This window comes from Seriola dumerili, unplaced genomic scaffold (genome assembly GCF_002260705.1).
Source record: "Seriola dumerili isolate Sdu_G_001 unplaced genomic scaffold, Sdu_1.0 BDQW01000110.1, whole genome shotgun sequence".
In the NCBI taxonomy this organism is placed as follows: domain Eukaryota; kingdom Metazoa; phylum Chordata; class Actinopteri; order Carangiformes; family Carangidae; genus Seriola; species Seriola dumerili.
Genome location: NW_019174365.1, coordinates 713,129 through 725,625, shown reverse-complemented (window position 1 = coordinate 725,625; position 12,497 = coordinate 713,129). Strand labels below are relative to the sequence as shown.

Sequence of the window (12,497 nt, the reverse complement as noted above, 5' to 3'; positions counted from 1 at the left end):
CTTACGATACTATGGACATTTATGCCTTACTATACTATGACCTTTTTTTCACATTTTTATGCCTTACTATAGTATGACGTTTTTTGACGTTTTATGACTTACTATACTATGACATTATTTGACGTTCTTATGCCTTACTATTGTATGACATTTTTTTTACATTTTATGCCTTACTATACTATGACATTTTATGCCTTCCTATACTATGGCATTTTTATGCCTCACTATACTATTATGTTTTTTTTACATTTTTATGCCTTACTATATTATGACGTGTTTTTTTCATTTTTATGCCTTACTATATTATGACGTGTTTTTTTCATTTTTATGCCTTACTATATTATGACGTGTTTTTTTCATTTTTATGCCTTACTATATTATGACGTGTTTTTTTCATTTTTATGCCTTACTATATTATGACGTGTTTTTTTCATTTTTATGCCTTACTATATTATGACGTGTTTTTTTCATTTTTATGCCTTACTATATTATGACGTGTTTTTTTCATTTTTATGCCTTACTATATTATGACGTGTTTTTTTCATTTTTATGCCTTACTATATTATGACGTGTTTTTTTCATTTTTATGCCTTACTATATTATGACGTGTTTTTTTCATTTTTATGCCTTACTATATTATGACGTGTTTTTTTCATTTTTATGCCTTACTATATTATGACGTGTTTTTTTCATTTTTATGCCTTACTATATTATGACGTGTTTTTTTCATTTTTATGCCTTACTATATTATGACGTGTTTTTTTCATTTTTATGCCTTACTATATTATGACGTGTTTTTTTCATTTTTATGCCTTACTATATTATGACGTGTTTTTTTCATTTTTATGCCTTACTATATTATGACGTGTTTTTTTCATTTTTATGCCTTACTATATTATGACGTGTTTTTTTCATTTTTATGCCTTACTATATTATGACGTGTTTTTTTCATTTTTATGCCTTACTATATTATGACGTGTTTTTTTCATTTTTATGCCTTACTATATTATGACGTGTTTTTTTCATTTTTATGCCTTACTATATTATGACGTGTTTTTTTCATTTTTATGCCTTACTATATTATGACGTGTTTTTTTCATTTTTATGCCTTACTATATTATGACGTGTTTTTTTCATTTTTATGCCTTACTATATTATGACGTGTTTTTTTCATTTTTATGCCTTACTATATTATGACGTGTTTTTTTCATTTTTATGCCTTACTATATTATGACGTGTTTTTTTCATTTTTATGCCTTACTATATTATGACGTGTTTTTTTCATTTTTATGCCTTACTATATTATGACGTGTTTTTTTCATTTTTATGCCTTACTATATTATGACGTGTTTTTTTCATTTTTATGCCTTACTATATTATGACGTGTTTTTTTCATTTTTATGCCTTACTATATTATGACGTGTTTTTTTCATTTTTATGCCTTACTATATTATGACGTGTTTTTTTCATTTTTATGCCTTACTATATTATGACGTGTTTTTTTCATTTTTATGCCTTACTATACTATGACATTTTATGCCTTACTATACTATGACTTTTTTTACATTTTATGCCTTACTATATTATGACGTGTTTTTTTCATTTTTATGCCTTACTATACTATGACATTTTTTTAAATTTTATGCTTTACTATACTATGATATTTTATGCCTTACTATACTATGATGTTTCTTTTACATTTTTATGCCCTACTATAGTATGATGTTTTTTGACGTTTTATGACTTACTATACTATGACATTTTATGCCTTACTATACTATGACTTTTTTTTTTACATTTTATGCCTTACTATACTATGACATTTTATGCCTTACTATACTGTGACTTTTTTTGACATTTTATGCCTTACTATACTATGATATTCTATGCCTTACTATACTATGACCTTTTTTTCACATTTTTATGCCTTACTATATTATGACGTTTTTTGACGTTTTATGACTTACTATAGTATGATATTATATGCCTTACTATACTATGACTTTTTTTTTTACATTTTATGCCTTACTATACTGTGACTTTTTTTTACATTTTATGCCTTACTATACTATGACATTTTATGTCTTGCTATACTATGACTTTTTTTGACATTTTATGCCTTACTATACTATGTCGTTTTTATGCCTTACTATACTATGACGTTTTTTGACATTTTATGCCTTACTATACTATGATGTTTTTTGACGTTTTATGCCTTACTATACTATGATATTTTATGCCTTACTATACTATGATGTTTTTTTTACATTTTTATGCCTTACTATATTATGACATTTTTTGACGTTTTATGCCTTACTATACTATGATATTCTATGCCTTACTATACTATTATGTTTTTTTTACATTTTTATGCCTTACTAAACTATGACATTTTTTGACGTTTTATGACTTACTATACTATGACATTTTATGCCTTACTATACTATGACTTTTTTTACATTTTATGCCTTACTATATTATGACGTGTTTTTTTCATTTTTATGCCTTACTATACTATGACATTTTTTTAAATTTTATGCTTTACTATACTATGATATTTTATGCCTTACTATACTATGATGTTTCTTTTACATTTTTATGCCCTACTATAGTATGATGTTTTTTGACGTTTTATGACTTACTATACTATGACGTTATTTGACGTTTTTATGCCTTACTATAATATGATGTTTATTGATGTTTTATGCCTTACTATACTATGACTTTTTTTTTTACATCTTATGCCTTAATATACTATGATCTTTTTTTTACATTTTTATGCCTTACTATATTATGACGTTTTTTGACGTTTTATGACTTACTCTACTATGACATTTTATGCCTTACTATACTATGACTTTTTTTTTTACATCTTATGCCTTAATATACTATGATCTTTTTTTTACATTTTTATGCCTTACTATATTATGACGTTTTTTGACGTTTTATGACTTACTCTACTATGACATTTTATGCCTTACTATACTATGACTTTTTTTTTTACATCTTATGCCTTAATATACTATGATCTTTTTTTTACATTTTTATGCCTTACTATATTATGACGTTTTTTGACGTTTTATGACTTACTATTCTATGACGTTTTATGACTTACTATACTATGACATTATTTGACGTTTTTATGCCTTACTATAATATGATGTTTATTGATGTTTTATGCCTTACTATACTATGACTTTTTTTTATATTTTATGCCTCACTATACTATAATGTTTTTTGTCACATTTTTATGCCTTACTATACTATGACATTATTTGACGTTTTATGCCTTACTGTACTATGCTTTTTTTTGACATTTTATGCCACAATATAATATGACTTTTTGCGCCTTACTAAATATGACTTTTTTATGCCTTCCTGTACTATAACTTTTTATATCTTACTATACTATTAGTTTTTTTAAACCTTACTATAGTATGACTTTTTTATGACTTAGTATACTATGACTTTTTATGTCTTAGTATGTTTTATCAAAATATATGTTTTACTTATTTTTATTTATTAAATCTATTCATCTATTTATCTATCTATCTATCTATCTATACAATATGAACATGTACTGACAAGCTTTGGGGTGGATAAATATTTATGTTACATATGTTTATAATATAAACAGACATACTAAAATACATGTTTCTTTTAGCTAGACGATATTGTCGATTGTCGATATTGTTCCAATTTCTAACAGGTTTCAAATGTCATTTTTTATATATATATCACATTTGCGTATGGGCATTCCTGAATGCGAACTCAGATCTTAAATGTTAATAAAACGTTTGGTTGACGGCATTTAAAAGCCAATCTCTACCTTTTGAAGGGGTGGCGGGGTTGTGGCGTTCCTACCAATGTTGAGACCAAACCTACGCCCTTGCTCACATGGGAAGGGAATACAGCAGGTTTATGCACATTTTTTTGCACAAAGTCAATGTGTTGGTAGGCTACCAGGAAGAGATTGAGATGAGGACCATACCTGGCACCAGATGCTTTGAATATTTCTGCCCATGTATCCGGGTTGAAGAATTCCGCGTGAAACTCTGTCGCAAAATCCGCGTATTTAAAACCCGGCGGGTAGTTTTTCTGCATAAACTCAACAAACTCTTCGCGCTTTGCGGACTGCCACCAGTACCAGAACCACTCACTATACTGGCCGAAGCCGGGGACCGAGAAGACCCCCCAGTGGACGAAAATCCCGACCTTCGCCTCGTCGAACCACTGGGGCAGGGGTCTTGCATCCAGACTGTCCCAGTTTGGTGCGTAGCGCTTTCCGCATCCAGGTCCAATCAAAATAAGAGCAATTACACTTAGTAGTGAAATAATGTATGAAGGTCGCATTTGAAGTAACATGATTACTTGTGAGGAAGGTTATAGTTCAATGGCGATTTAGAAAATCTTGCTTGCAGCTCCTTGTCAGACGCCTCAGGTGAGCCTACCTATGTCTTCAGCATGCAGGCTACCTGTACCATCCATATGCTGTTGGGTACAGGGAAACTGGTAGTGTATTTAAAACCCAATTTCCAATCCGGTCCCTACACCCTCCCACTCAGTAACAGTGTAACTTTGTAGAGTCACCCTCGCGGCTTTTGAGGCTGTCTTACCTAAGTGGGAGGGTATAAATACACCTGAAAGGTATGGGACGCCCTCACCTTTCTCCAGTGGAAACAGGAAATTCGTTGCTACACACAATACCTCTGAAAGGTTATATAATTAAATAAATGCTCATAAATAATGTTCAAATGTAAAACATCATCTGATTCACAGCAATGACAAAAATGTAGGCTTAAGTGTATGTGCAAGGACATGACATGACCCATGGCATAGTGAGCTTGTGAAAAGAAAATTATTATCTGAATGAATAGATTAATTAATTAAAAAAACACTCCCATGCTCCACGGGAACGCGCAAACGGAGTGAGAGTGGGTAGAATTTTTCCTCTGTTGGCGGTTCAACCACTAGAGGGCGTCAAACAACACTTTTTGTGTCACAATACTGGTTCATCACCTGATGCAAATCTACTGGATGTCAAGCAGCAGGGAAATCAACTTGCCTCGAGATTCACAAATCTCTGACTGGCAAATGCACATGAATACACAGAAATGTACACTGTTATACATACGACACATTTATTTTAACAATATCCACAGTGGCCCAATCACAACCACAAAGCTCATTATTTCTATGACCTGTAATCTGGAATAAACTGTAATCATAACATACTACAGTTTTGACAGCAACATTCTCTTTATGTACAAAGCATACAGGCAAATTTGGATTCATCAACTGTGCAAAGATGGGCAGGCAAATAAAGGCCACGTTTATGAATTTAAAAAAACAAACAAACAAACAAGCAAACAAACAGACAAACAACACTGAATCTATTTGCTGTCAAGCAAATCACAGGGGCACTATTATCTCCAACAGTTAAAAGGAATCATTCTGTGGTTACAAACAAATCAACAAATAAATTCATTTTACAGTAATAATTTAGCATCAATAATAGTATGGCCACAGTGTGTAAGTGGTGGTTTTCTTTACCGAGTACAGTGGGCTACAGATTCACAGTGTGTGACCTACATCAGTGCAGACAGCCAGCTGCCTTTCGAGCATCTGTTTCTCTACCAAGTCTTCCACTCTGCCAACCTCCACCTCATCCACGTCGTCCATAAAACTGGACCAATCTGTACCCCCATCTGCACGTTCCATGGGCTCTGGTTGGCTGGCAGGGTGAACAGGGGCAGAATCATCATGAGTGGTGGTCACGCAGTTGCAGCTGTCGCAAATGCCAAAGCGTCTGAGTCCTGGTGAAACACTGGATCCAGTGAAGGTTCGCCTGCAGCTCTTACAAGACACTGGCCAGTAGTGTCTGTGGACCTGCCGATGGCCAACACAGAGAGAAAGACAGCTGTATGTGAATGATTTTGGAGAGGCAACAATAACTTTTAGATTATTATACAGTAAGTGAAGAATAACAATACAGGAAACAAAAGATTTACTGCTCTTATTGTGCTTATTTCATTCCACATAAAACACAAACAACAGGGAAGAAAGAACTGAATTTAACTGCACTCAATTAAAGAGTGAGATGGGTAATTAGTGTTTACAGTGAACTGATAGCAATTACTGGCTTAAAGTTTTGTACAAACGATTATATCTTAAATATCAATTAAACACTGAACAATTCTTTTCAAGAACACATTTTAAATCTTTAACAAGTGAATTCATTTTCTGTACAACTGCCGCCAATATAAATGTTATTGTGGTTGAACAACAACAAATATGTTTGTTTTTTAAAACCTTTAATTAACCTGGGATAGGTTCACTGAGCATAATTACTCTTATCCATAAATGCCCTGCTCTTCTTAAATAACTTCAAAGATTCACATCTGGAAAACAGTCACATCTTTTTCTTCATTCCTCAGTAATTTAAAGTAATGGTTGCTCACATTGTAATACAACTTGTAATTTCGCCTATGAATCAAAACCAAGCTGAAGATGATGTAACATAATTTTTTTCAGATTTTTCTGCAGTCACAGCTACACTGTGAGTTCTTACTGTACTGAGTTCTTACACTGAGGGCATGGCTGCGAAGATGCTCCTGTCTTGTGAACCTCTTGCCACACATGGGACAAGGGAAGGGCCTCTCTCCTGTGTGACAGCGAATGTGTCTCTTCATGATGCCCTTCTGCTTGGCAGTGTACGGGCAGAATGGGCACTTGTGGAGTTTCACTGGCACTACCAAGCCATCGCCTGCAGGGGGAGAGAGAAGCAAACTGTTCAAAGCTACCCAACTAGGACAATGCTGCAAAATGTGTAGCCTTACTTTTCCGCTTGGGAATTTAGTGAATGCAACAGTGTAAGTTTAAAAGATGTTTTTTTTAAGCCTTCTGGAAAATGCGTCACCGTAGGCCATTTACCTGTGTCCTCTCCAAGCCAGTCAGACTGGATCTCCATGATAGATGATCCCACAAATCCCAAACTTTCATCCATTCTGCCTCCACCTGTGCTGCTACCAAGTCCTTGGTTAAAGCGCTGCCCCACTCTTTCCCCCAGAGGACTGGGGCCTTCACCTCTAGCCAGCATCTCCATCAGCTGCCGGGCATTAAAAGAAGGGCTGTATCCCAGGGGGGAGCGTTCGTTGGAGGGAGAGGGACTAGGGGGAAGTAGCCTGCTATGATGAGAATTATGCAGAGAGGGCCCAGAATACGAGGCAAGGTCTTTGGTGTCAGGGGACTCCATAAGCTCCTCATCAGGGTCGTACTCTATCTTGGGATTCACTAACTCTGGAGTCAAAGTAGAGGATGAGGAGGATGAGAGGTTTGTCTGATCCATGTGTCCCTTCTGTCCTTCACTCCCAGATGTAAACTCCTCCCTGGAATGATAGTCGCTGTCAATGTCTCTGCTGGTGCCTGGAGGGGTGGCAACAGGGATAGACAAGGGGGTTCTAGCTGATGTCACAGACTCCGGACCTAGACCTGACCCTCTATCCGCCTCTGCAACCTGTGAACGAGGCTCTGCAGCCACCAAACCACTGGAGATTGCCACTGCTGAAGAGCCGCTGTCTGCAGGACCCATCCCTCCTTCCTGTGCCTGGTCCTCCTTCTCTGTGTTCCTCTCCTTCTCCTTGTTGCATATTTCCAAAGATGAGCGGATGTATCCTTTACAGAAGTTCACCAGATCTGTCATCTGCAGGTAGCTGGCTGCTGACATTACCTCAATGACGTTGCTTCTGTTTAGGGCCAAACGGCCAGAGTAGAGGAAGTCCAGGATAATTGAGAAAGCATCAGCTGTTACAATATCCAGCGATGCGGTGCTGTAGCGTTGGCCACTGTCCTGAGAAGAGATATATTATACACAAAATCAGGGCCTGATTTGTTAGCTGTTTTAACAGAAAATCATCTGCTTATTTAATAATTCAAGGCATAAAAGTTCTTCTTCTCCTCAATCTTCACCAATTCATGACATTTGTTTCTAAGAAGTCATGCCCAACACTTTTCCCCCCACTACCAAGGAAAATAAAACTGTCGAAGGCGCTGATGTCAGCTTCTCTCACCTGCAGATAGTGAACCAGAAGAGCCCGGAAATATCCACTCCCAGCAAACAACACATTACGATGGGCCTTGAAGACACGGCCCTCGACAAGGATGCTGCAGTCACAGAAGAAGTCCCGCTTACGCTGTTCATTGAGCTCAAACAGCAGTTTTGGTAGGTAGCAGGGCACTTCCATGTCTACACCCCAGTAAACCCTGACAGAGAGAGGAGAGAGAAGGGTGTGTCACTTTAAACAGGGAAGAACATGTTGATATTGGACTTTTAGGTTCTGTTTATATCTTTCATTTAAAATTAACTACACACTATAATCTTGTGTGACACTTGACTTCAAATGTATTGTTTAGGAGGCAATGGAGTATGGTACAGGCTAATTGTTGTGTTTTAATCACTGAGGTTAAGCAACGTTGAATATGATAAAACATTTATTGTCTTTTAGGTTGCCGAGACTTAAATATGCAGAGTTCAGACAAATAAGCATATGGTTGACAGCGGTAGTAAAAAGAGGAGGCTACAACTAAACATCCCTACTTTGTTTACTTACATGCTAGCTTGTGTTGGTAGCGCCGAGTAGCTAGCGTTAGTTATATATTGAAAACAGATGACTAATTACACACACTCTACTTTACGAAGAATATTGATACACAGTGAGGTTAAAAAAAGACATATTATGGTCTCACCTGTAAAATTACGCGTGAGAACGTCACAAAACCTTTATTACAGCACAAAAATAGGGATTAACAAGGGTCATTGTCCTGTGTTGACGTTAGCAAACAACTTCCGCTTTCTTCTTCTTCTCAAAGTTTACTGGTGGATTGCAAATAGCCCTGAGGTGCATATCGCCACCTACTGTACAAGAGAGTGTAACACCATGTCATTTTACCCTGTTGTGGTCCTCATTCTACAGCCCACCTTCTTCTTACCCTGTGCTGTTCTTTTTGGTAAACTAGGTTTGATACCAAGTAAGATCTTTCGTGTCAAAGTGCTCTTCAGCAATCAGCAGATTTCTTATGTGAATTACTGACTTATGACAGTGTTATGAAACCAATTTGTTGATTTTCAACAAGAATACTTTTATAGGACTATTAAAGTATTTTTGATATGATGTCTGTTCTTTGAAATCATGGCATAACCCTTCTACATGTCAATATTGATTGTACACCACATTGACTGATTAATTAATTTAAATTTGAAACCAATTTTGACATAGTCAAGTCTATGTTAAAACCAATTTTAACATAGACTTCTATCTTATGAAGTATTCACTAAATGTCATAGTGCCAGCTTTCATTTGCTGCAGAATAATATTTTTAGCCCTGTCTCATTCTCCTGTGGGTACTCTTGTCCTCTGGGGTGGTTGTTCCTTAGTTGGTGGTTGCGAGACACTGATGAAAATTAATTAAATTCAAAGATAGTTTAAAAACTGTGCATCACATAATTGATGTGAGACATTATTTTAGATGCTGTTCCACTCAACTGTGATCAACAAAACAAAAATTAAGGCATAAAATAACAAAAGTTACACAAGCACTATTTGGAGGTGGCTGAGTGCAGTCACACTGCTGTAATCCCACTGTGCATCTCTATAACAGGGACAAACATGTAGAAATTAACCTCCAAAATAACCTTCAGTTGAACCACATTGACAGGTGTCCACCTGGACTTGACAAAAATTACATTTTCACCATAGAGACAGATTAATTTAGAAGATATAAGAATAGAGAAGAGATCCATTTAGAGTGGAGAAATATTAAATACTGCATTTATTTGTGATGTGATAAAAAAAAGACATTATACAGACTTCCTAAAATTGTAACACTTGTCTCATGTGACATTTTTTCCACTTCAGAGCAGTTTAAAATAATAAAAAATATAATATATAAATAATTTTTCTTCACTTTAAAGTGAGACAGTGGAACTTTTGTTGAGTAGCGGCAACAGCAGCCTCCCTGACCGCAAGGGGTGACAACTCAAGCCACGGCCACATACAGCTAGTGACTTACCCACCCATGTGAGACGGTAAGTCACATGTTGATACAGTCTAGTCGCCGCTATTATGTGGCTTTGCTCTGTTGATGACCAGCTAAGATTCAAAAACAGTCTGAGGGCTGGTTGTCTGGAACTTTTCTCTGTTGATCACCAGCCAGGTTACATGTGGACGAGATGTCAAGCTAACGAACGACTGTACCAATGAATTACACGATTCACCAGAAAGTCTGATAAATAAATGTGGTATTAGTGCTAACATTATCATAAAAAATAAACCCGTTCATGTTTGACTGAGAGTTGGTTTGTGTAACTTTGTGTTATGTTTGCTTTCACTGAATAAAACTCAAACATTAGTTTACTTTTTGGAGCATTCAAACAGTAGGATATTAAATTGCAGCCACGGACAGATATGAGAGAAAAATCTAATTTCCACACCAAACTGCCACTTCAGCACGGTAATCAGCGCATAATAAAAACCAGTGTTAGTTGCGTTAGCAGTCTAGTAAAGCAGATGCCATCTCTGAGTCTATTCTGAAACCCAGTTATTGCTTTGAGTCTTTTCATCCTGTTATTGTTGGACCAAGGGTTATTCTTGTCTTGCTCCACGGTTTCTCACTTTCTGTTTCTGGCCTGTTGACCCTCTGCCAGTCTTACTCTTTTCTTCGTAGTTGTACTTTGCTCTGGTAGGTGGTGGCTCTTCCATTTCCCCCAACATGTTTGTTGTGGTAACCTTCATTTTGTTCTTTTTATGTTTTATGGTGGCTGGCAGACTATGAAGTGATTCACTACTGCCACCTACTGCTTTAGAGTATGTCATTGATGTCTTTGTTTTTCGTATGAACCTTTGTTCACACCTTGTTGCTTAGGGACACACATATGATGGTATCTCTTACGTGGCACATCCGGAAAATGGTCTTACCTGACCATTTTAGAAAAAGTAGGCTTTAGCTGCCAAAACCAAAGTAACAACATGGCTTTGGTACACTATTTAAGAATTTACTTTTTGTACATTTAAATGTCTCATAGTCTTGTTTTAACTACTATAAATTGACTATTAAAAAAAACTATAAAAACTATAAAAAATATTGAGTTATGTCTACCGTTTTCCATTGCAGAAGCTCATCAATAGTAATGATGATAATGATGATGATGGTAATGTTTTGAGGGAACAACCTCAAAGTGTTGCACAACTGCTACCAAGTCCAGCATGTTGCTGCACAACCACAGACGGCTCACGCTTGCCCACAACGTCTACTCAAAAATACTTGTTTATTTGCCTTGAATCTAAGAGAGAAAATAGTTCCTTTTTTATTTTTGGACATAGCAAGGGTAAACAAGTAGTTCCTTAAGGACTGCACCACACCCTCTCAGCATAATCCACAACTCTTAGAAGTGTTTTTTACACTGATGGGTGCCGACCAGGCGACTTATTTGTTTCAGATATTTTCCCATGGCAAACAGGGTGAATACAAAGGCTTCGTGGTGGCCTGGAGAAACCACAGAGTAGGCGTACATGAGCCTCCATACTCACCCTCTTTTGAAAATGAAATTTACGGCACCTCATAAAAAGTCGATTCACGCTTATAAGCACTAAATATAAACTAGTATAAACCAGCAGCGTTTGACAGTCCTTGTAAACTTGACCTGATGGAGCGTTGTGTCCGGCTACAGGCGGGCCAACCGCCGGTTGACCCTGCTGCCCAGCCCTAACACGAGTCTGTCCCAAAACAAAGCTGAAATGGGTTCAACTCTGAGGTAGCGTTAGTTCCTGACCTTCTTCTCACTCTGACTCAGGGAAACACAAAGCCTTTGTTTTGGTCATGTGTTGACATAAGGGCAGGAAACTCCCTCTCCACAGACCTTTCACAGCCAAGCCATCACACTGGAGTTTCTACAATACTGCCCTAACTGTATAGCAGCTTAATGCTGATTTACACCCAGCAACCCTTTAGGAACAAATAATATTCATGATTTATCACTGGGTTAGGCTTACGCCTATGATTACGATGACGTATGATTTATGGAACGAAGCTCATTCTAAAAAGTAAATAGATGTAGCAGTGGCTGTTATGTAAGACTACATGTAGATCTGAGTCCTCACTCATTGTGTGTGCTAGCCACTCTAAGACCCATGGCTGGCACAGAGGGCTCCAGCAGCACCCCTCTGAGTCCCTGTGGTCTGCGCCTCAGCACATAACAGCCACTTAGGCCGGCATTTTCCCAGGCTGAGACAACACACCACGGTGGCAGCGCGAGCCACAGAGAGGGCCTGATTAAAGAGTAGGGACAATGGAGGGAGAGAGAGCCGGGGACCGTGGTGGCATTTTCCATCTCTGCCGCTGTCTCCTGGGGGGACCAACTATGTGCCGTGAAACGTTTGAATTATCCCAGAATCTCTGGAATTCAGACAGAGGCACCGCGGAGAGGACCCTCGACCGGGGAT

General features: G+C 37.0%; 2 protein-coding genes across 3 annotated transcripts in view; both read right to left on the bottom strand.

Annotated features, from left to right (window-relative positions):
• Positions 1 to 4,586, bottom strand: part of LOC111223057 (tissue alpha-L-fucosidase-like) — a 14,578-nt gene extending 9,992 nt beyond the window's left edge. The window contains exon 1 of the mRNA XM_022747043.1: positions 3,992 to 4,586. Coding sequence (XP_022602764.1) covers positions 3,992 to 4,365 — 374 coding nt within the window. The 5' untranslated portion in view covers positions 4,366 to 4,586. The remainder of the gene's footprint in view (positions 1 to 3,991) is intronic.
• Positions 4,587 to 5,142: 556 nt separating this feature from the next.
• Positions 5,143 to 8,843, bottom strand: zbtb8b (zinc finger and BTB domain containing 8B). Of its 2 annotated transcripts, none has more exons than XM_022747331.1 (5): positions 8,746 to 8,843; positions 8,070 to 8,262; positions 6,934 to 7,849; positions 6,588 to 6,766; positions 5,143 to 5,889 (listed from the first exon to the last, which is right to left on the bottom strand). In XM_022747331.1, the coding sequence occupies exons 2-5, from the start codon at positions 8,241 to 8,243 to the stop codon at positions 5,575 to 5,577; spliced, it is 1,584 nt and encodes a 527-aa protein (XP_022603052.1). In that variant the 5' UTR covers positions 8,244 to 8,262; positions 8,746 to 8,843; the 3' UTR covers positions 5,143 to 5,574. The 2 variants fall into 2 exon arrangements, with proteins under 2 accessions (XP_022603052.1, XP_022603053.1); XM_022747332.1 differs by having other exon boundaries at positions 5,766 to 5,881.
• Positions 8,844 to 12,497: the final 3,654 nt, after the last annotated feature.